The sequence below is a fragment of the Coffea arabica genome, chromosome 6e (genome assembly GCF_036785885.1).
Source record: "Coffea arabica cultivar ET-39 chromosome 6e, Coffea Arabica ET-39 HiFi, whole genome shotgun sequence".
NCBI lineage: Eukaryota > Viridiplantae > Streptophyta > Magnoliopsida > Gentianales > Rubiaceae > Coffea > Coffea arabica.
Genome location: NC_092321.1, coordinates 53,625,866 through 53,651,521, shown reverse-complemented (window position 1 = coordinate 53,651,521; position 25,656 = coordinate 53,625,866). Strand labels below are relative to the sequence as shown.

Sequence of the window (25,656 nt, the reverse complement as noted above, 5' to 3'; positions counted from 1 at the left end):
CCATACATGGATGATAAGGACGGTTTTATATTTGAAATTTAATTTAGATAGATATTGATAATTGATTTCATACTTATGAAAAGAGAGAGATAAGTTCCATATGGAGCATAGGTTATTTTTTTTTAAAAAAGGTGGAAATCATGGAATAAATGAACAAAGGCAAAAGAAGAGAGAGATGGAAGAGCGTAGGTTATTTTATAGAGCATGTTGAAACCACTTGTCCTGTCGTTAAGCCACATAAGAAAGAAAAAGTATAAAGCGATAAGAATAAGAATACGATTTTATTATATATATATATGACTTCCCTCTCTTCATTTTCTTCATTTGCAAAAACTTTGAAAACGCATTAAAAAAAAAAGAAAACAAAAAGAAAAAGAAAAACTGCTTTTATCTACAAAACGTTGTTAGAAGCCACCCGTTGGACCAAAACAAAATACCTTAGCTTCCACAAGCTCAGAACTGCAACAAATAAGAGAGAGCATTCAGGCTAGAAGAACACGAAGGGGGAAAAAGGGCAGAAAAAAGAAAATTTTGAAGAATGCCAACATTAAATTTATTCACTAATGTCCCAGTGGATTCAGTGGTTGCCTCGGATATTCTCAAGGATGCTACCAAAGCTGTTGCCAAAATCATTGGCAAACCCGAGTCGGTTAAGTATAGAAACGACTATCAAGTGTTTGATGAAATGACCGTGTGAAATCCAGGCTTGTGTTTCCTGAATTTGCATGCATGCATGCATTTGGTTTGTTATTTTACCTTTTGAGATCTTTAACAAAATTTTGTAGCTGTTAATAGTTTTGTCAGAAAGTTTTAGCACCTTCTAAGTTTCTATCTGATTTCTTGTTTTATAATGCCAAGTTTAGGACTTGAAATAGGGAATGGCAACTTTTTTTATTCCAAGTTTTCTTTTTAAATTACTATATAACCATAACCTGAATATTGAAGATTTTGGGTTTAGTTTTCCTGGCAAAGATGTTTCATGGCAAAAGAGCATAGTACACAAGCTTGGGCATGTTTGAGGAAGTTGATATACGCATTTCAGGCAATGATTGTCTGGAAGACGTTAGAGTTTCTTGCCTAAATGTTAGCTCTCTTTCCCCAGGTTCTAACAGGCCCTGCTGTATGCAAATTTGATTAACTCTTTCTATGGATGGAATCCATTTTCCTGGTGGTTTTTTTTTTCTTTTTAATATAATGAAAACTAGGATTCCATTGCTTAGACACCTTATGTACAAGGCACCATGCTAGGTGTTTTTAGCTTGAGTACGCCATAAAGCAACATAGACTAAATATAAGTAAGGGGAGGGACAAATTAGACACATCCTTCATCTACGGTTCTACCCAGAGCATGCTTTTACAGAGCATCAACTAACCAATTACATTCTCTGTGCTTAAATTCCAAGTGACAGTTTGGTAATTGCTGCATCATATCCTGACAGTCCATAATAAAGTTTGCTTTCTTTTGCTCTGCTTGTGGAGGCCTGCACATGTAATCCACTATAACTTTATCTGTATGTGTGTTCATGTGCGAACATGCATTTGTGTCATGACTGAGTTTAGAATGTGGTGAAGCTCAACAATGATAACACAATAACTCGTCTTTTGATCACAAGACGAGCCACCTTGACTTTTAGCAACAACATCTTCAAGCTCATGGATATTGGTTGTAATTGATTAATTGCTGCTTTAAAATTGGTATTTTCTGCCATATTACAGGATAATTTGTAGTCATTATGTTGTTGCAATATGTATAAGTATTCAGTTACTATCTTTACTTGTTCAGTATGTGATGATCTTGGTGAATGGAGGAGTACCCATTGCATTTGCGGGAACTGAAGAGCCAGCTGCATATGGGGAACTAATCTCAATAGGGGGCCTTGGACCCAGTGTGAATGGAAAACTTAGCTCAACCATTGCAGAGATTCTCCAAACTAAGCTTTCTATAGATAGTTCTCGGTTTTATATCAAGTTTTATGATGTTCAGGTATACTATCTGCCTTTTGTCTTTCCTGCTCCTATTGATGAGCTGAAACCAAGAACTTGGAACTTTTAGGACACAAATAAACAAGGCACGCATTTTCACCTCTAGATATTTTGGGACCCCCTATCATACTCAGGATGTCCAACATGAATGTTGGGAAACTAATACAGGCCTCTCATCTGTTCATTTTTTGGTTCTTTGTTTTTGGGGTGCCAGATATCACAGTGCATATATGATCTTATTTGTAAGTCATACATTTGCTTGCAATTAGCTATTGCCTACTGATTTTAAAAGTTGTTCCTTTTGTTCTTTTTATACCTAGTAAAGAATTGCTAGTATAAGTACTGGTTTTGAAAGCATTACCTACATAGACAAGCAATATAAAACATTTTATTTGAAAGTAGTAGTTTATACATAGTTAGTCAATCTGGTTTAGAAAAATGTTTCTTCCCTATGGATCATGATCCCTCTAACAGAGCTCTAATTGCATAAGCAAATCTTACTCGTAAATGAATTGGCTCAGAGCATTTACGTTGGAGCAGTCCAATTCTAAACTTTTCACGTTTATTAGCTGATGTTTAATGACCTTTGGTTGTCACAGCGTTCATACTTCGGATTCAACGGTTCAACTTTTTGATCACCATGCTCAAAGTAACATGGAACGAGGAAGATGCTGATAACTGTGAAAGTGTATCAAAGATTGCTGGAGGACCGAATATGAACTTAATAGACTTTAGCATATATGCTAGTGTTGTATGGTTAACCAAAACAATAATTTTTGGTTACTGTTCTTTTGTGAAATCTAAAATTTCAGGACCAGATTAGCTCTTTACCTTCTGTCTCTGAGCCAATTAACCGAAGTAACTGTCTCTTCTATTAAACCATGCATGCAATCTCTCCTAATTTCTCCTATGCCAAAAATTTTTTCCTGCTGCTCATGCAGGGATTCTCTAAATTCTGAATATTCAGAAGGAGGAATTTCAGTTGTGTTTGCCATTGATGACGTAACTTTGACCTACAAGTTTCTACCAAGAGCCCCAGGTCAAGTCCATCTATCCATCATATGCCATTGGCCTGCATACCTAAACGCATAGTTTAGGGTAATGGCAGCTGTAGTTCTAACTGGATTTGTTTGTGGATGCTGCTGCCTCCATTTGTCTTATGCATGTTTGGTAAAAACTGTACTGCTCGGAGAATAGCTTCATTCGTCTCAAATACAGATGTAGTTTATGTAACATGCTCTCTCCTTAGGTTGTTCAATATCAGTTGTTATCGGCCATTTCAATTGCGGTCTTCCCCAAATTAATCCTAATGTCCGCTGTTCAGAAAGTTCTCCAGTCGCTGTCCGGATATAGAGATTTTTTGGCGATATATTGGCAAAAATGTTGGCGAAGTGACAAATATCTGTTATAAAAGTTTTTTTCTGCCCATAATAAGATATTCAGATGTAATGCCTGTTTCTCAGAGACGGCAAAGACAGGGGAAAGAGAAGGAGGAGAGGGGGGGGGGGGGGTGAGGAATTAAGCATCTTTTTACACTTTGTACGAGTTAATAAGAATGAATAGTATGAGTTAATAAGAACGAATGGTACGAGTTACTTTTCTACACTTTGTATTATCTTTTCTGTAGAGTTAATAAAATGAATGGTATAAGTTACTTTTCCACACTTTTCTATGTATTATCTTTTCTTTGTAGCATAACAGTTTTACTTTTCTTTTAAATTAATTGCCTTTTCTATTTTTTCCTTAATATAAGTTCATTATCCTTTTTTCTTTTCTTTTTTCTGAATTCATTACATTATTTATACTAGAATTAATTTTTTTTCCTTCATCCAATCTAAAACTGTCAATGGGGTTGGGTCAATCCAAATTCGACCCTTATAGTTTGGGTCTAAATATTAGATCTAAATTAATTATGAGCTGAATCTAGACTTTATTAGGTTTAACCCGATTAAAACTTGACTCGAGTAATTGTATATTTAAGTATATATAACATATATAATAATAAATATAATCTATAATTATGCATATTATAACTTAAAATTTTAATAATTTATAGATAATCAAAAAATAATTATTTATAGATGATCTATTAATACTACACAAATATTAATAATATATTGCATATAATTATCTATTAAATTTTGAGTTTGAGCTGAACCCAATTTTATCTCGAACCCTAATAATTCTGTGACTGCAGCATGAGCTTTATAGCAGTGAGCCTAAGTCTAAAGGCCGAAAGCTCAAAAGCCCTATTTCTTCTGTAAACTAAGTTTGGATTTGTCAAAATCCGAATTACTAGACCTAATTGACACTCCTAACTGAAAAAAATCTTAATTGAACCGTGTGATAAAAAATGGTTCTAAAATGGTGGTCATGTCTAATTATGTTAATAGTGGTTGATCGGCCAATATCACCTAGTTATTTCTAGAGGTGCTAAACATATTCTCCCTTTATTGTGTTTTAAAATTATTAAATTGTTTTCAAATTGTTTACCATATCCAAGCAATAAGAACTCTCACATAAACGGATCAGGGTTCTTTGTTGTCACAATGGTGGCTCCCCAGGGTGGAGTATTTTTAAGTTTGATGGTGGAGTTTAAATACAGGACACCAATTTTAATGTGTCAAAAATGTTATTGTGTTATCTTATTTTGCTGTGTTAGTGTCTACACTATTGTCTGTCGGGAACCAGTGGTGATTTCTGATTTAAGGGCTATGATATGAATTAATTAAAAGAAAGAAAGTTTAGTCAGGAAAAGGAAAGAGAAATGCAGATGAGAAAGGAGAGAGAAACAGGAAGAAATCCAAGTTGTTATTCATTAGATGCCTTTACGATCAATCAGATTCTTTCTTTTATAACTAATCAACATTAATCCTTCTTAACTCATTTAACAAAACAACACTATCCCATAGTTATTTCATTTTTACAACCAAAATAACTGTGTTTAAATAACTGGTCCTAACATTGACTTCCTCTCAAAAACAGTCTTGTCACCAGGATGGAACTGAGGAAATTGATGTTCAATGAAATCCTTGTCTTCCCAGGAGGCATCTTCAAATCCCATATGGTCCCATTTGATTAAGTACTATATGACTGGTTGCCCTTCTCTTGAGTACTGATTCAGGCTGTATAGGACATTGATCCTGCATGTCCAGTTCTGGCAAAGTAGTGGTGACTTGCTACAATGGTCCTAGCTTCTTAAACAAAGACACGTAAAAAACTGGATGTATTTTTGCTCCTTGAGGCAGCTTGAGCTTATAGGCTACGAATCTCACCTTTTCCTTAATCTGAAATGGTCCATAGAATTTGGCAGCTAGCTTAGATGCTTCCTAATAGCAACAATCTGCTATTTGTAGGGCTGGATCCTTAGAAAAATCCGTTCTCCAAATTCAAAAGACCTCTCTGTCCTCTATTGATATGCAAAAAACTTCATCCTTTGCTGAGCTTGTGCCAAATGTTCTTTAATGCTTGTAGAAATTCTAATTCTTTCCTCCACTAATTGAGCTACTGCTGGGATTATTGAATCCAAGTGAGGTCCCGTGGGAAATGGTATAGATTTGCACCTATACAAGGCTTCAAAAGGAGTGAGTTTAAGACTAGAGTGGTAAGTGGAATTATAACACCACTCAGCTAATGAAATCCATTTACTCTACTATGTAGGAAATTCTCCAGTCATGCACCTTAGATAAACTTTCACACATTGGTTCAATCTTTCACTCTATTCATTTGATTGTGGATGATAGGTTAAGTTGTAAAGTAAGCTAACTCCCACCAACTTGAATAGTTCTCTCAAGACATGATTAGTGAAAATTTTGTCCCTGTCTGACACAGTAGACTCAGGAATTCCGTGCAGTCTATATGGGTCAATGAATAATTGAGCCACTTGTTTGCAGTAAAAAGATGTGTCAAGGTCTACTATCACTAATATTGTGTCAAAACCTTGTGATCTGGGCAACTTTTCAATAAAATCCAAGGTGATGTGTGTCCAAGCTTGTTTGGGAATAGGAATAAAAAAGGTTGTGACCATGGTTCGTCGTCACGGGTCGCGGTCGCGGTTGTTTCACATCCGTCGTGACATATCGGTTAAATATCGGGTGATACGCAAGTTAGAACATATAAAGCTTTTTAAAAAATTTAGAAAAATTACTAAAAATAAAAAATACTATAACCAGTACAACTATCAGATTAAATTTGAAAAAACCTATGTTTTCAAATCTATGTTAACATAAATAGTAGGTAAGTATTTAAAGAAAGTGATGCTACTCTAATTATTGATTTATAGTATTAAAAGCAAATTTTTTTTTGTAAATATAAGGGGAAATTTGCTACTGATTCATAATTACAGGGGGTACTTTGTAATTAAGCCTAAAACCAATCCCCACATAAAAACATCCTCGTCTTTCTTTCCATCCGAAAAAAGGTTCTCATCTTCTCCAATTGATCTGCATCTCTTCTTTTCCTGCATCCCTAACTCTACTTTTCCATCCATTTACTATCCTCCTCAAAACCCACTTTGCATCCCTAACTCTACTTTTCCATCCATTTACTATCCTCCTCAAAACCCACTTTCCCACTCGATTTGTGGGTATTCACCACAATGCTTTAGAAGTTGATTCACTGTAAATCCTAGCCCGAGTAGCAGCACTTAATTGTAAGACGGATCCCACAACCAGAAATTTTTTTACAAAATGGCCTCAAGTACAAAAGGCTCTTGGATCTATCAGTAGAGATTAATGAAAAAACTTGATTACTAGCCAGAGTTGGCATTCTCTGAAGTCCAGGTGATGAAATATTTGTTTAGAATACTTGCTTCCTAGCAGTAGGGAGGGAGAATTTATTGGAACTCGAAGCTAAACTCTCTGCCTATCTATGTCTATGCTAATCGATTGTTTTTGGACTTTGCTTGTGATTGATTTGTTTGTCGTCCAGGACTTTGGTTATTTGACTCGGCCAAACTCGGCGAGTTTTGCCGATTTCTTGTTGATCTGAGTTGACTCGATCAATACCGACCGAGTCAACTTGAGTTAACTATGATCCCGATCAAACGGTGACTCGAGTGTCGGTATCGTACTGATAGCTTCCGTTCCAGTTATGACTCGGGCAAGTCAACTCGAAACATGTTCAACTTTGTTTCTTTGACTTGTGTCACAGGCTTGCACATAGTTAATGACATTCTTGTTTGAGATTTGGCTAGTAGAATAGTGCTTTAATCCTTTGCCAACATCCTCTTTGACCAGAATGTCCACCAATAGCAGAAGAGTGAAGAGCTTTGATAAGCTGCAATTTGATCCCATTTGCACCCCAACGTAGATTTTCCCTTAGTGTTTGAGTATTCCTTTAGTAAACTAATATGATGGTTGTAAAGCAAGGTCTAATGACAATTGTGCAATAATGTCTTGACAGTGATTATATGTTTCATAACTCCTAATTATCTCTTCCATGCACATTGGTTTAACAGAACATAGAGCAAATCACTCCCGAGTCTCTACTCCCGGTTCATTTTTTGTGCTCACACTCCTTCTTGAGAGTGCATTTACTACCATATTATCAGCTCCTACCATATTATCAACTCCTTTTTTATACTATATCTCACAGTCAAGCTATAGAAGCTTGGCCAAACACGTGTTGTAGGGTAGTAGTTAATTTTTGGTCCGGAAGGTACATTAAGGATTGATGATCAGTTCTATTATATATGAAGTGATAACCAACCAGGTAGTGCCTCTATTTGGTGACTTCTATCACTAGTGCCAATAACCCCTTTTCATATACAGATCATCCTAGATTCTTTGTAGACAAGGATTTGCTTAAGAAGGCTATAAGGTGACCATCTTGCATTAGTACTACCCCTATGCCCCCACCACTAGCATCAGTTTCAATAATGAAAGGTTTTTGGAAATTTGGCTATTTCAGAACAAGAGCAGTACTTATCAACCTTTTAAGGGTGTCAAATGCCCAACTGAGCATATTCATTCCAAAGGAATCCATCATTTTTTAATAAGTCAGTTAGGGATTTGCAATTGAGGCCATAGTTTTTGATAAATCTTAGGAATAATTTCACAAATCTCCCCTAAAAGTTGCCTTATATCACTCAGAACCCTTGTGGTTTCAAATCTCTCTCTTACCTCATCTTAATTGACATGTTTGTAATTGTTAGCCCTTGTGGATTAAAAAACTCATAGAAGAGGAGAGATAACACAATTTACTTCCATATGTGCCCTTTTGTTGTCCTTTATATAAATATTAGAGTAGCAATCAATACCAAAATAAACCTACTAAAAAAAAGAATAAAATTGAGAGAGGTATAAGTGCAATAAAGAGATGTTGTAGCAAATAAGTAGTTTTACAATTAGGCAATGACTAGTATTCCAATAATTCTAGGATTATAAAGGCAATAAGATAACAAAATAAGAAACACAAGTTTAGCAATAAAAGGAGGAACTTAAAGAGGAAATTGGAAGAAGATATTATAACAAATTATAACAAGTTCTAACATTAGAAAGAACTTTCATAATTCACCAACATCATTTAATATAAAGAATCAATATTATGGTTATAATAAGAACACAACAATTAGGATTTCAAAAAGCAAAAGAAATCCAAATAAACTATATTTTTTTAATGTCTATTTGATGCGCTTTTGATGTGTTAGGTAATAGTAGTGTTAGAAGTTTCCTATCTTTCATTTCTATAGGGCAAAAAAAAGTTGCCATTTTAAATGGTAGTTTTATTAATTGTTGTCCTGATTTTTTTTACTTTCTAAATTTTGTTTTTATGTGTGAAGTTTAGTTAATCAATTATGGGTTTATGGTAGGGTAATATCGTCAATTTACCATCTATAATGAAGTCATCTTGTCAATTTGGCAGGGGAGGCAAGAGATATTTTTTAAACTATAGAGGTGCCAAGTGATATTAAGCCAAAACTTAGGGCAGGTTTGTGAAATCCTTCCTAAGTCTTATGTAACAACTTGTCAAACCTAGGAAACCTCTTAGTTCCTTAACTGTCTGAGGTACTAGCCATGTCAAGATACATTCTATCTTAGATTGATCTATACTGACCCTTTCAATAGATATTGTATGTCCCAAATAGTCTATTTTCAGTTGAGCAAAAGAGCACTTAGACTTCTTTGCAAACAACTGATTCTTGTTAAGAATAGTCAACACTAATGTCATATGTTGTATATGCAATTCCCATGTTGGACTATAAACCAAGATGTCATAAAAAAAAAAACTAGTGCAAACTTTCTTAAGTACAGTTGAAAAACCTGATTTATCAAGGATTGGAAAGTTGCTGGAGCATTGATCAAGCCAAAAGCATGACCAGAAATTCATAATGTCTACAGTGAGTCTAGAATGCAGTTTTTGGCACATCTTGTCTTCACTCCAATTTGATGACTTCCAGCAGTTAAATCAAGTTTGTGCAGGAATCTAGACTCAAGTAACTAATTCAGCTGCTCATCCACATTTGGGATAGGATATCTATCCTTGATGGTAATTTCATTCAGCTTCCTATAATCTATATAGAATTTCAAGGTTGTGACGACCCCACCTTCTCCTAGGGCGTACCCTAGAAGATAGCGGACTGCCCGCCTGACTCTCGCCAGGACTCACTCACTCACATTAACTTCAGAGATAACATTACCATTGAACAACTGAACATTCACTCTTAAGTACAACTCTGATCAGTTTGAAACATAAATTTGACCGATAAAAGAGACAAAGTACCTGTTCTAAACATTCATTCTTAATATTACACTAAACTCAAGGTAAAAGATTCAACTATCTCAAAATACAAAAGAAACCCTGACTACAATATATACACACAGTGATGGATCTTCCCAAAATCACTTCCTAATTCAATCCAATCACTCTTCAATCTCCAACTCCTGTAAGGAAAACAAAATTAACGGGTTGAGCTAAAGCCCAGTGAGGTTTGCCGAGCAATTAACATTTAATAAACACTTAAATCATTACAATTAAGCAAGTAGTGCACATTGCACTGTACAATCACTTTCATTAAGCAATTGAGGAAACATTTCACTAACAATCACTTTTAAAAGGATACGGTGCTCGCATTAGAGCCACTTCAATTTGATTGAGCATTCATTTCAGTGTCAAGAGACACTCATTTCACTGTCTTGTACATTCATTTCAATATCATTGTACATTCGGTCACCTCCTTATGTCCTCCAAAACAATAAACAATCCCCTACATTCAATAATCAGTTCAATAATCTCCCAACCTCATGGCAATACTCTAGTATACCGAAACATTTACCCAAAGCTACCGTCCTACCCGACCAAGCCTTTTTGCTAGCTCGAATAGTCCGTTGAACAGAGGGTTTTGGGCCCCAGTTCAGCCGATGCAGCGAGGCACACATACGGCTTACATTCATGCACAGTTACAGTAACATTCAGTCAATTATCGACCTTTAAGCTCAACTAAGCCGAGTGCGATAAAGTATACCTTCGACTTAGAAGGCGAGGGACAATTGAGATACACTTCACAAGGAATCATTTAGTAATAATTCATGATAAGCACATTTATCACATAACTTCACTTAGATACACATAAATAGTTAAACATATACATTGGACAACACTCACCAAAGATTCAAATGACTACTCTCGAGTCTCGAGTTGGTTTCCTGGTTCACGGCTACTTCCTGGTACAAATTAATAATTTCAAGGTAAATATATCATTTGTAGACGATCATTTATTATTCTTTTATTTAAGCCTATTAAAATCAAGTTTGACCTTAGAATACAAATTTAACCTTCTCAATATTTATTCTCCCTTTTATTTTCGAAACCCATCAACTTTATTATTTTTTTAAACCATGAAACATACTTATCTTCAAGTTATAAACTTGTATAACGTTCAAACCAATATACCTTCTCAGTCCAGTATTAATTATGGCTTATGGCTACTCTATTTTTTTCCTTTTTAAAACTAACTAAACTCTAGGTTATTTATGAATTTCATACTAGTCTTATTTGTTCCACTTCACTAGCCCTTCATGTTTTAAGTTCTTTAAAGTATTCAAAACAAGATCAAGATGTTACAAACTGTTTTATATATATGTATATATATTATTACAACAACTAGCCTAGAATTTTCGAAAGTTTATAGAAAACCCAACTCTTCACTGTTTTGGCCATCAAGTAAGATTTCCAGCAATATCAATGCAAGATGTTCAATAAAGCTTCATGGTCTACTTGCTTAAACACCAATCACTCAACATATCATCTAACCAACCTAAACTATAGCAGATAACCCACCATTTCAACAAGTAATTCCACCATGAACCTCAAAATAATTCCGTCATCTGCTAACTAATCTTCCAGCCATAAGACAGTTTAAAGATTCGGTTCTTTCTTCACATTTTCTTCAGTTTTAACTTCAACTCAACATGCAAAACATAATTAGCAAGCTACAAAGTAATCTTGAACAGCAAGTATTAAATTCTACAGTTAAACTTCGAAGGGAAAGCTGATCAGAGGTTTAACTCCCTCTCTCGGCCATGCTGGAGAAGTTTTTGCCGCAACTCAGCTCTTAATACACAGATTTCTCCATTAACTACTTCATTTCCCACTCAATTCCAACATGCAAGCTGAGACGGAAGTATTATGCAAGGTATTAAGTTTCAACGTAGGAATTTGGACCCTGTAATCTGTCAAGAAATCTGTAAAATTCTTTGTTTCCTCTCTCGGCTAGCTAGACAGAAACTACCAACCAATCTTTGCAAAGTTTTCACTCAAGCTATCAACTCTGCTCTAGTACTCAGGCAAGGCAAGGAAATAACATTTGGTTAAAGCTTCTAGTAGAAAGTTACTCCATACTTCCAGTTAGTACTGCGCATTCAGTTTTTTTTTCTTTCGGACCAACTGGAAAAATTTCCAGCAAGTAACCAATCTCTAAACCAGATTTTCCCTTCAACCAAACTTATTTTTTCTTAGCTAAAATCCAACATGCAACCTTAATATTCAAGTATACTGAATGACTAAGAGGTTATTACTGCAAATTTACTTCATTTGTGAGCTGCAACCCAACAACCACTCTCGGTTCCCTCCATTTCGGTCCAGCTCCAATTTTTCTCTCCTTTATCAGATTTCTCCTCAGTTAAAACTTATTGTTCCATGCTAAAACTAACATGCAGCCCATATATTTAGTTATATTCAAGAAATGAAAGGGTGTTTACTAGATTCTTACCTCTTTTCCCCTTAAGTTCGATAATGGCAGATTACTCCAACTTCCTCTGTTTCGGTTCCTCTAGCTCTTGCTCCAACTATTTTCCTCACAGTTGCAGCTGATATCTGAAGTTGCAAGCTGGTTTCTCCTCTTTCACTCACTTAGCTCTCGGTTTAGGATGATAAAAGGATGAAGAAATGGTGAAGCCTGCTTTCGGTTCTCATTCCTTCTCTCGGTGATCACTCCAGACTTCCTCCTCTTATCACTCACTCGGTTGTGGCTGGAAGGCACCAGAATTGCTCCTTCACTCTCACTCTTTCGCACAGCTTCGGAAATGAAGATGAGAAAGAAGTTTCAGTTGCTCTCACTTCTCTTCTTTTGTAACTCTCAGTCGATAATAACTAAGTGACTGATCACACAAAGCTTCATCAGTGGGTGATTGCTAATACCGAAGCTCTCCACTCAACTCTTGCTTCAAATAATCTGATAGCTAATGGTCGCATGGTGAATTTGCTGAATTGAAGGGTTAGTTTGGTCTTTTAATTGTAATTGAATTGCTCTCCAAGGCCTGAAATTTTTATAATCTCTTGCATGAACCCCTAACTTTTGTTATGTATATTTTTACACCACTACAAAGTATTTATAAATTCTTGATTTTGTTGTAAAATTTAAATTTAGATATTTAATAGACCAATTATTATTTCTAATAGCAAAAATGAAAATAATATATGCAAAACTTACACAAAATTTTCTAGGGTTTTCACAAAGGTTCCTTCTTTCTTTTTAACTAGAAGAATTGGTGAAGCAAATGGAATGTTGCTATGCTTCGTCATGCCATTTTGTAGCATCTCAGTGACTTGCCTTTCAATTTCTCCTTTTTGTGAGTGAGGATATCTGTAAGGTTTTAACTTGAAAGGTTGAACCCCTAGTTTAAGTGGAATCTCATGATACATTGTCTTGGTGGGTGGAAATAAAAAAGGAGTATGGAATACTTTAGAAAATTTTCCAACAACTCTTTAATTTCCTTTGGGTGTGATTCTTCTTGCTCACCCTTTTTTTTTACACTCATGCCCATACACCTCTTTTTATATTCAATAGAATGACTCAAATCTTTTCCTCTTATTAATTAAGTCTAGATGACAGTACTCTGCATGGCCTTGTAATTGGATTGTCTCCGCTTAGTTGTACATGGAAATACTTAGTTGATGGAAATAAAAAATAATAAGACTAAAATGAGTCATTCGGTCTACTCCTAAGATAATGTCCCATCCTTCAAGCTCTATAACTCTCAAGTCAAAACTAAATCTATGTTGTTTGATTTTCCAAACCACCCTTGGACAAATAGCAATACTGCTGACACAAGTTCCATTCCCATAATTATTGCAGAGGAGTTAATTATTTTATGTGGCATATCCAAGGCAATCGCTAGTTCACTTCTGATGTAACTGTCAGAACTTCCAATGTCCATTAATATAAGTACTTACACTCCTGCTAGATTTCCAATTAAAGTGATAGTTTTTCTTTTAAGTGCATCTGACAAAGCATGTAGGGACATATCCATTACTTGCCCTAGATTCCCTATTTGATCATCTTGTTCCCCCAAAGCATCTCAAATTCAAAGTCTTAATCTTCTTCTGTACTTAACATAAAGTTCAAATGCCATATTCTGCTTTAGTGACCTATACCATACTCCTCCCCACACTTGAAACATAGTCCAGTATTCCTTCTGAATTGATTTTCTTGGGCCGTAATCTTCTTGGTTCCACTGTTTTCTATATTGGGTTTCTTAGAGATAATTGAAGGAATTTTGTAATAATTGTTGCTAGCTGACTATGGAACTGAGCTCCTATGTATTCCAAATTTATTCTCCATATTACTCTTGGGTGCTTCCTTCAAACTCTTTCCTTGAATTTTGAGGGAGTGTTCTTGCAACTAGGCCATTTCATAGGCATAAGATAGATTTTTCTAATTTCAGCATTTTGATCATAGGCTTGATTTTCTCATTTAGGCCACTAACAAAGTTGGATATGAAATATTCCTTGTCTAAATTGGGGTTTCTCATCAGTATCAAGGGTTTAAGTTCTTCAAACTTTTACTGATATTCCTTTTCCTTTCCTAATTGTTGGAGCTTGTTAAATTTCTCCACCACATCTCGACATATTTTATCATCAAACCCTTTGCCTAGTAATCCCCTAAATTCCCCCCATGATAATTTTGGTTTTCCCAGCCTAATTCCTCAGAACTACTTATCAGATTTTCCTTCCAAAAACAACTCTACTACTTCCAATTTCTAAGTTTTAGGTACTTCATGGTTCAAGAAGTACTTATTATGTTTTCATAGCCAATTTTGAGAATTATCTCTGTCGCGCCCCATTTTTGAAAATAAAATAGAAAAAGGTGTTAGAAAAATGAGTTTTTAATTTTAGAAAATAAAGAACAGGGGCCTAAAATTGGACTTAGAATATGCGACGGCTTGGCCCTAAAATAATGGCCTAAAAAGGATTTTTTAGAAAAAAAAATAGAGTCGCCACTTGGTATCGAATTTAGGTGTATCAAGTCACCCAAAATGTTTGAAAATGAAAAGAAGTAAATAAAACCCTTTTAGACGACTCAGGTCTTCGAAAACAAAAGAAAAGAGTTTGGGAGTCACGGTTGAAGAAAAGGAAGGCAAAAATTTTGATTTAAGCCACCCTTTCAATCCAATCAAGGCTAATTGCAAGATTTAGTCAAAAAAAATTTTCTAACCTAATCTATAAAACTTATCACATTTGGATAGTTCTATATGGATGCAAACCTAGACCTAAGGGGTATTGAGATAAACGAAATGTCTTTTCGAAATTTAATTGGTGCAAATCACATTAATTGTGAACCCTAAAAATGATCCCTTGAATAGGTCACGAATATGCAAAAAAAAGACTCAAAAAAAAGAAAATTATGTTATATAGATAAATATACATGTCCTAAAAATGAGATATGCAATATAACGAGTACGGGGAGCTAATATTCGTGACTAAATTTTCCTTATTGTAGAGAGAAGTAGAAGCGTGCTTAGGCTAAAAAAAGTCATACTCGTTCATCTCCCATATTTGAATGGTGACTCTTCTAATTTAGTCAAGCAAATAAATTAGCTTAAGTCTAATTTCCTAGAATGAGATGTAATTCTAAATGATATGGTTCAAACATATAAAGGGTAAGGGAATAAAAGGATATATCATGCAAATGGAAATAACCTAAAATGAAAAAAATGTATGAAATGCAATAAATGTCACACGAGATATGAATCTATCGCGAAAATGGTCTTAAAAGTCTAACATTAGATTAACCCATTTCTACAAGTCCTCACTAGCATTGAACTATTGAGAAATTGGGACAACTAACATTGGACTAGTATGGTGACGTCATGCATTCATTATAAATAAATAAAACATATAGAACATAATTAAAGTAAATAAATATATAAAGCACATAGATCACGTAGCACATAGGTATAATATGTAGATGCAAAATCTTAGAAAAAGCAAGTAAACATGTAAATACATAAACATACAAGCATGCAAGCAAATAAAACCTAACTATTACATTTGGGAACCCTAACTATAATCTAAAAAGGAATTTTTTGAAAATAATAAACCTATCTATTACATTTATCTAACTAAATACATATTTTGAAAAAAAAAACTATCTATTATATCACCTATCTAAATATATTTTTCTTGGGCAAAAGGGTAAAACCTATATATTACAATTTGGCATTTAAATGCCTTCCAAATAATCATCAAAACTAAATAATATAAATAAAAGCTAAAAAATGAATAAAAGAAAAGAAAAGACACTTAAAACATGCAACCACACATAAAAAAAAAAAACACATAGGAGGCAGATAAAAAGAACTTAAAGATAATAGAGGATACCTCCCTTGAAACAATGGTAAAATGAGGCAGAGTTTACTCAATTTATACTCCAAAACCAACAAAATGGTCAAGGTACCAATTTAATTAGGCTCTGTTTGGATCCTTCAGTTTTTCAAATAAAAATTTTTAAAAAGTACTCTAAAAAGTAATCTAAATTTTTTTTAATGTTTAAAAAATATTCCAAAATATATTTTAAAAACTCTACTACTCTTAAATATTAGAAAATATTTTCTAAAAATATCCCAAAATATACCCTATATACTCTGCTACAGTAAATTTTTTTAAAAATACCCCAAAAACAGTTAATCTAAACGGATCCTTAATAATTTTAAAAAAAATGTAAACATATGGCAAATTCACTTTATTATATGAATAAACATAAAATTTCTAAAATTTATAAATTAGATGCATTCAAATGAACATGATTAACAATTCAAAGAAGATAAACAATTGTAATTAAGAAATAATAAAGATCAGGGACCTAATTACAAAAATTGAGAGGTTGTTGGGGTCAAATTATAATTCTTAACTAGATTAGGGATCAAAATAAAAAAGTTCAGGGACCAAACTGTAATTAAATTAAGGATCTAAGTGAAAGAAATTCAAAATTTTAGAACCACATTAAAAATATTCAGAAGATCAAGGGCCAAATGCAAAAGTTTGTTTCTGATTACATGAAAACCATGTTGGGTCATTTCTTAAGCATTTGGGCCACCATCTCAACCCGAAGGAAGGAATGAATTATCTTATTTTTAAAAAAAGCCATCCCAATTTATTTTTACAAACTCAATATAATAAAACTATTGGGCTTGAACTTCATAAACCCAAACAAAATAACACCCCAATCTAATAGTTTTTTACTACGACCCTATAATAAAATAATTTTCTGACCCAAATTTTAGCCAATAACACAAATAACAACAATCCAAACATTTTAAAGGATCAAAACATAACAAAATAAAACAAGAAAAATGAGAAAAAATAATAGAAGAAAGAGGATGATGATTCCGGCGGGAATCTGAAAAATTTTCGGCCAACATGATTGGAATCCCGCTAAAATCCATTTCTTAGGGGATTTAAGGTCGGATCTTGATATACAATGCTCCCCACATCCACATGAGTTCATTTAAACATCAAACATGCCCAGTAAATATCATAAATCTTGAGAAAATGAGATCTAAGATGTAAACTTATGAAAACTAGTGAAATGACTTAAAATTACATAACTAACGTTAAATCAACCAAGGAAAGAAGCTATGGTTAGCTAAGGATGTTGTTGAACTCAAGTAGATGCAGGAAATTGCGAGAAAACGTTCACAGATTCCGGAAACGAAGTTAAAAAAAAAATCTTGTTGCAAAAGTTCAAGAGCTAACGAACTGGCAAATTCGGGCTTGAATTCGAAGGGCTTAAAGAGGTTTTTCCATGAAATTTTCAAAACAAGAGTTGCTCTCCTACAAGCTTAAATGATGCAAAAGCAAAGATCATACCAATCGGAGTTCAGATGAAGTCGAAAAACACAGATGAAGGGGGCTATCTGGTTAGCCCTGAACCAAATTTTTGTAGAAACAGTTTCGACGAGCAAAGTTTGGGCTGCGATTTGAGGAATTTCTAATGGCTTTCTGCGAAAATTTTCAACACGAAAGTTATTCACCTATATCCCTAGAAGATACAAAAGAAAGAATCATCTCAATTCGATCAATAACAACAGATAAAATTGAATTGGAAGAGAGCTGGTACACCAACTTGTTTCCAGATTTTTTTTGTAGAAAAAATGTTGTTCTTCTTTTCTTTCTCCCCTCGTTTCTCTGTTTTCGGGTTTTCTGTTGTGGTTGCCGCTTTCCTAATCTTTCTCCCGTTACCCTGAAGACTCTCTTTTAGTTTTTTAAATGAAACAAAACCAATTAAAACCCTAAGAACAAAGGCTTAGATGAAGCCAAGTTTTTTTTCCGGTTTAGGTGGCTATTTCTTATTCATTTGATCTTTTGATAGTTGTTGCTTCATGGATTCGTGATGGTGATGTTGATCTTGATCCCTATCTTTTGATGTTTACAAAACAATGGATAATACTAATGTCTTTTCAAGAAATATTTTCAGTTATGAAGCAAATCAGATTTAAAGATCAAGTGCAATTGAAAGTGACAAAGGTTGTTGAAAGCTGTCGGATGCTTGGATTGGACGTCCGACAATCATTGCGCAACTTCGGACGCATAAAAAACTCTACTACCGGACGTTCGAAGGAAATAAGGTATTTCCCCTGACTCACTGACCTCGATCAGACGCAAGCATCGAACGTCCGATAGGATCCATCAAAGTCGACGAAACCATCGGACGCTAAATATGTCTCCACCGGACGTCCGATAGAAACAAGATGATTTCTCAAATCTCTTTGTTTGCTGTAGGACGCACAAAGAGCTTGCACTGGACGTCCGATAGAATTGAAGAAAATTTCTCAAACTTACTGCTTGTTGTCGGACGCAAAAAACAGGAGTACCGGACGTCCGATATTCCAACGGCTAGTTGACTGTTCAGCTACTTTCTATCCGTTGGAAGTATTAATGAAGCACTTTGTTGGTCTCCTATAAATAGAGTATGGTCAGAATCTTCAAACAACTTTTGCACACTGAAAATACAAAAGATCTAAAATAGTTTTAGTGAGAAAACACTCTCCAAGGAAGATTTGTAGTCTTAGTGGTGTGAGATTCATTGTAAGTTTTTCATTTGTAAGTGAATGCTTCATGAGTGTAGCTCTGTGAGGGTTGTCCTGTGGGATAGTAAAACTTCCTAACTTGACCGAGTGGAGTTCGGGCAAGGAGGAGTTGAACCTTCCTTTGTACACAAGAGTGATTGTAATTCATCAATTTGAAGAAACTTATTTGAATTAATCTGCAAGCTCAAGAGGAGTTGGGTAGTTAATTAATTTGCAATTCTTTCCTTTTTATTTACTTATTGTTACATTTGTGATCTTTACATTGCTTATCTCTTCCACTTGGTTGTTTTTTATCCTTACAATTGGTATCAGAGCATGGTCTCCTTAAGATTAAGTTCAATCGGCTTAGGAGTAAAAATGACAACCAATAATGCCATATTTTTTGAAGGACATTCTGTCATTAAACCACCTATATTTAATGGGTCAAATTATGTGAGTTGGAAAGAATGAATGATTATCTTTTTGCAATCAATTGATATTGAATTGTGGTTTATTATTAGTGAAGGTCCATATGATGTCTCTCTTATAGATGAAAATATTCATAGATCTAGACAAAAAACAAGAAGTGAACTGACTGCCATGGATAGAACTCATCTCACCTTAAATGCAAAAACCATGAATGTGTTATATTGTGCTTTAGACTCAAATAAATCTATTAGAGTCAAGGGTTGCATGTCAGCTAAAGAGATTTGAGATAAACTAAGAGAAATTCATGAAGGGGGTGAAAATATGAGAGAACAAAAAAAGTTTATTCTGATTACCAAGTATGAATCATTCAAGATGGAACCTCATGAAAACATTGATAAGATGTATTGTAAATTCAATGACTTCATTAAGGATTTAGAGGTGTTGGAAAATGAATACTTCCTAGGTGAGAAAAACAGAAAAATTTTGAATGCCTTGTCCAAGGATTGGGAGAGTAAAGTGACTGACATTGAAAAAGTTAGAGATATAAATTCCTTACCTATTGAATATTTTATTAATTCTCTAACCTCTTATAAGTTAAAACTTAAGTCCAAAGTGCAAGAGGAAGAGGATGTGAAAGTAAGAAGGTGCATTGTTCTAAAGGCATCTCAAGATGAAGATGATTTTGCCTCCCCAGATGAAGAAGATGCAGAAGTTGACGACAGTGATCTACCTCTCATCACAAAAAGTTTTAAGAGAATCCTCAACAAACGAAGGTTCAGAAAAGGAGGAAACAGCAACTTATTCCCAAATCAATTCAGCAACACAAGAAACAAATGAAAGTAAGAGTACAATAAAAAGCAAACTGATAAATGCTTTGAATGCGACCAACCTGGACACTACGTGGGTGAGTGTCCAATGATGAAGAAGAAAGAAGGAAGAAAATCAAGATTCAACAACTTTCAATTCACATGGAATGAGTTCAACTCCGATAGTGAAATTGAAGAGGAAAAAAAATCTGTTCAATTGGCTTTTATGGCCATTGGAGATGATGAGATAACATCTTCTAACTCTCAATTTGAAAGTGATGATAAAACTGATGATGATCTTGAATCTTTCATTATAAAATTGCATGATAGTTTAAAAGAATCTTATGTTAGAAATAAGGAATTAAAACATAAAATTGACTTTTTTCTTCAGGACAATGCACGTCTTTTTCAAGAAAACAAAAAACTAAAAACTGAAAGTGATTTCTTAAAAAAGAGTGTGACTGTTTTACATTTTGAACTTGATAGAAAAACAAGATTTTGTGAAATGTTCAAAAAGGAACAAGGTGATTTGAAAAGAAGAATGGATAATTTAAATGAATTGTTCCAACATAAAAAACAAGATTATTTTCAAGGTAATAAATCAAAGGCTCATTTTGGCACTTATGAGAAGAAGTTAAATTTTGGTGCAAATGAATTTACTATTTATAGGAGAAGACAAGTAAGATTTATTAAATCTGTTCATGTAAACAATCCTTTGGTTATGTGTAATTTTTGTTGTCAAAAAGATCACATGAAAAGTGATTGTTATGTGAAAAAAAATATGAGAAGATGCATGAAATGCATGTGGATAGTTAGACATGATACTAACTCTAACAAGTAGGAGATATTGGTAAGATTGATGAGATTCTTGTTCATAATATTCGTTTGTAATTTTCTTTTGATGTTTCTTATGCTTTGAACTGAGTTTTTCTTGATATTTTTGGATATTACTGAGTTTTTACAATGACAAAAAGGAGAAATGAATGATACTGATCTAATGATGATTTGCTTTGATAATTATTTTGATAGTTATTTCTCTGTTTGATACTTCTTTTATTTCTCTGTTTGATACTTTTTTTGATAGCAACTCTCTGTGATATGTTGGTATGTTGGTGATTGTTGAATTCTAATATCATTTCTCTGAAATACTGGACTCTCTATTATTGTTGCTGGATTATTATTGCTGATTTTTACTCTCATTTTATGATGACAAAAAGGGGAGAAATGGATGCTATGTGAAAGGGAGAGTTTTCTGAGATTATAAGTTTGGCACTTAAAAACTTTTTTGATGCATTGAGTGAGGGGGAGCTTATGGCTCAATTATTTCTTCTTCCATCCGTTTGTTTTGTCATCATCAAAAAGGGGGAGAATGTTAATATTGATCCCTATCTTTTAATGTTTACAAAACAATGGATAGTGCTAATGTCTCTTCAAGAAATATTTTCAGTTATGAAGCAAATCAGATTTAAAGATCAAGTGCAATTGAAACTGACAAAGGCTGCTGAAAGCTGTCGGATGCTTGGATTGGACGTCCGACAATTATTGCGCAACTTCGGATGCATAAAAAACTCTACCACCGGACGCCCGAAGGAAATAAGATATTTCCCCTGACTCACTGACCTCGATCGGACGCAAGCATCGGACGTCCGATAGGATCCTTCAAAGTCGACGAAACCATCAGACGCTAAATATGTCTCCACCGGACGTCCGATAGAAACAAGATGATTTATCAAATCTCTTTGTTTGCTGTAGGACGCACAAAGAGCTTGCACCGGATGTCCGATAGAATTGAAGAAAATTTCTCAAACTTACTGCCTGCTGTCGGACGCAAAAAATAGGAGTACCGGACGTCCGATACTTCAACGGCTAGTTGACTGTTCAACTACTTTCTATCCATTGGAAGCATTAATGAATCACTTTGTTGGTCTCCTATAAATAGAGTATGGTCAAAATCTTCAAACAATTTTTGCACACTGAAGATACAAAAGATCTAGAGTAGTTTTAGTGAGAAAACACTCTCCAAGGAAGATTTGTAGTTTTAGTGGTGTGAGGTTCATTGTAAGTTTTTCATTTGTGAGTGAATGCTTCATGAGTGTAGCTCTGTGAGGGTTGTCCTGCGAGATAGTAAAACTTCCTAATTTGACGGAGTGGAGTTCAGGGCAAAGAGGAGAAGAACCTTCCTTTGTATACAAGAGTGATTGTAATTCATCAACTTGAAGAAACTTGTTTGAATTAATCTACAAGTTCAAGAGGAGTTGGGTAGTTAATTGGTTTGTAATTCTTTCTTTTTTATTTACTTATTGTTACATTTGTGATCTCTACATTGCTTATCTCTTCCACTTGGTTGTCTTCGATCCTTACACCAACTACTACCAAATTCATAACCCCCTCGAGTTGGATCATCTATGCAGTTTTGATTAAATTCATTTCCTTCAACATTGTTTTCATTGTTGGTAAGAAACTGTTAAAAGAAACCATTCAAGTTCCCAACTTATAGCTTCTAATGCTAGTCGGAACCATAATATATGTAAAACTGTTTTTTTTAGCATCCGTTTAGGTCATGATTTTAATGTTAAAAATAAAACATGCTAGATGCTAGCAAACGAGGCTGAGAGGAAATTCCTAAAGAGGTTCAACTATTGTTACTAAAAATTTTCCTAACAGACATTTTCACAAACACCTAATAGGTTCCAAAAAAAGAACCCATTTAAGTAGATACATCTAAAGTTATGAGTTAAGGAATAATTCAACAACCAACCAAAAAAAGAATCACATAAATATAAGATGAAATTAGATAGAGAAAATTAGAACTTTATGTATGAAAAATGTGATGAACAGCAGCTGCAAAATTAATGCTTGCCAAAGTTGATAAGACTTAGGAGAATGAGAAAGGCAAAGATTAAGAAAGAATTTTGAAGTCTATCTGTCTATGTTTGCAAGCTTGAAAATGGCGAAAACATTAAGCATTAGATGGAGAAGAGAAGTTAGAAAGGAATTTGCGGCTTGAGTCTCTGTGGCTCTACTTTCATATGTTAAGAACTTGCTGCCCTATTTTCCTTGACTTATAGTCAACGGTCAAGAGTCTCAAGAGTCAAGACTCAATATTCAGACAAGAATCCAAAGATAAATTGCTTAAGCCAAGTAGCCAACGGTCAATTTGACTATTTGAGTCAGTTGACTCTTTTTTTTTCTAACCCACCGGGTTTTGATAAATTCGGCAGGGTCTCCGATTTTCCGGTTCAACCGCGGGTACTGACGGTTTCTAGCGGGTTAATTCCTTGTCTGGTCATTTTAGAAACCCGGTCTGGTCTGATGGCCGGTCACCGGTTCCACCGGTTCGACCGCCGGGTCGGGTTTAATAACTATGGTTCCATCCTTATTTCACTTTTACAACCGAATGGCTGTGTTCAAGTAATTGGTCTTAATATTGTCACCTGTCATTACCTGATCATACATGGAGGATGCATTTGGTTCACGGATTGGATGAGAGTGGATTACTAGTATTTGGACTATTCATCCTAGGTTGAGTCATTCTTCGATGAGTAATATTGTTATCCAACGTTTGGTTAGTTTTATATTAGATAGGATGTCTTAAGAAATAATATCATCGTGTGTTTGGCTAGAAATAGGATTTGGTGTGATTACATGGTTATAGACCAAATTACTTTTTTTTTTGTAAAACTAACAATTAGAAGTGTTAATTGGGCTTTGGTAAACTCAAACTTGGCTTATAAAAGGTAGAAATTTTGAATTTTTGGTTTTGAGCTAATACAATGAGACCATTCTCGGATTATAAATATATTGCAGTTTTGAACTTAGTTCAAGATTGATCCAAACTCACAAGTCTCAATTAACATATCAAACCTTTTATAATTTGTACAAAATTTAGTTTTGGTTTTAGTAGGGGTAAATCAATCTAAAATTGTTAACAGGGGAAAATTAGTCAAAAAATTAATTTTATTAACAGTAGGAGTAAATTAGTCTGTAATTTAGTTATTTCATTAATATGGGTTAATTAGTCCAAAACATAAAACTTTCATTAGTAGGGAACAAATTTGTCCAAAACTTTAGCTATTTCATTGATATGGGCAAATGAATAAAAAAATGAGTTTTGTTAATAGTATGAGCAAATCCGTCCAAAATTAAGTTATTTCATCAATATGGACAAGTAAGACCAAAATTTTATTTTTTATTCGTAGGGGCAAATTTATCCAAAATTTTGTTATGTCATTAATATGAGCAAATTAGTCCCAAATTTAGATTATATTATAGCGAGAGAGTAATATAATTGTTAGAATAAAATATTGTTCCAGTAATAGAGGTAAATAAGTCCACATATGGGAGGGAGGGATGGTGAAATGAAAATACAAGCATCAATCAGAGCATCAGTTCGAGTCATAATTTAAGGTTTAAAAGGAATGATCTTTGAGGAATGTCATTATTTAAAACCCTAATTCATCATCATCGAAAACCCTAATTCTTTACCATCAAAAGCCCTAATTCGTCATCATCGAATTTTCTATGCTTTTTTTGTTTTCGATTTCATATTTTTTGTTTTTGTTCTAATTAGTTATCATTTGCTTTCTAGTATATTTGGTGAATAAAACGGCCAACTTTTGTGTTAATTTTTGAGTTTAATGGGCCTTAGATAATTAGTTTACTTTGTTTAGTAGAAATAAATGATGTAATATTTGTCCAGTTTGGATTTGGGCTAGAATAGGGTTACCTATGTTTTCTATTTAAATCGCAAGTCTCTACATTGTAAAGGGCTTTTGGCCATCTAATTAATGGGAACTAGGAGTTTTCTCATTCTTTTTCTTGTTACAAATGGATTGTGTCTCACACACTAGTGAGGTGTATGAGATAAATATGATGGAAAGAGGGAATTTTGTGCAAAAGGGATTATGTGACAAGAGGTGTTAAGAGATAATTAGAGAAGAGATAGATATTAGGGTGAATTAGAGACAATTAGATAGACTTAACTTGTATGCTTGCCACTTGTCAATCAGCTACCCAACCTTGACCAAGACTAAGACTTATTCTTATCACATTCAAGCTTCCATTTCAACACCATTTTCTTCTTTTCTTGCTAGCCTCGGCTGGATTTTGGAGGAGAGAAAGAGGGAGAGAAAAAAATCAACTTCTAGTCTTGAGTTCTTGTCTAAGTTAGTGAGGAAACAAGACAGAAAACCTACTCCACTCCATCAATCCTTGAGGCAAGTTTGGAAGGAAGATCTTGGAGGAGTTCTTGGAGAAAGGAACCTTTGAACATTTCTTGATTTCTTTCCATTCTAGGTTTTGGAGGTAAGGAGCTAAAAGTTGTTAGGAAACCTATCTTATTTCCCTTATCTTTGAGTTTATTTGATAAATGATATAGAAGCTAAAGGAAAGACTTTTATGAAGGATTTCATGTTTTCTCAAGTTATATTTTAAATTTCTTGCTTTGGTGCATAAAGTATATAGCTTAGTTTAGAGTTTATATTTTTGAAATTTTGATGGATTTCTTTGCCAAGAATATATGCTATACACCTCATAACATATTAGATTTGATTTATTGTATATTTGCCATGAAAATAAGGTTGAAAGGTGGAGGTTCAGATAAGGAACTTAGGGACAAGTTGCTGAAAATTCTTCATTGTTGGTCAAGTGAG

At 34.2% G+C, this 25,656-nt stretch overlaps 1 protein-coding gene across 1 annotated transcript; it reads left to right on the top strand.

The window, feature by feature from the left end:
* Positions 1 to 348: 348 nt before the first annotated feature.
* On the top strand, positions 349 to 2,813 carry LOC113694935 (uncharacterized). The gene is made up of 3 exons (XM_027213854.2): positions 349 to 649; positions 1,784 to 1,984; positions 2,583 to 2,813. Exons 1-3 carry the CDS (start codon positions 539 to 541, stop codon positions 2,616 to 2,618), a joined length of 348 nt encoding a protein of 115 aa, XP_027069655.1. The 5' UTR covers positions 349 to 538; the 3' UTR covers positions 2,619 to 2,813.
* The last annotated feature ends 22,843 nt before the right edge of the window (positions 2,814 to 25,656 follow it).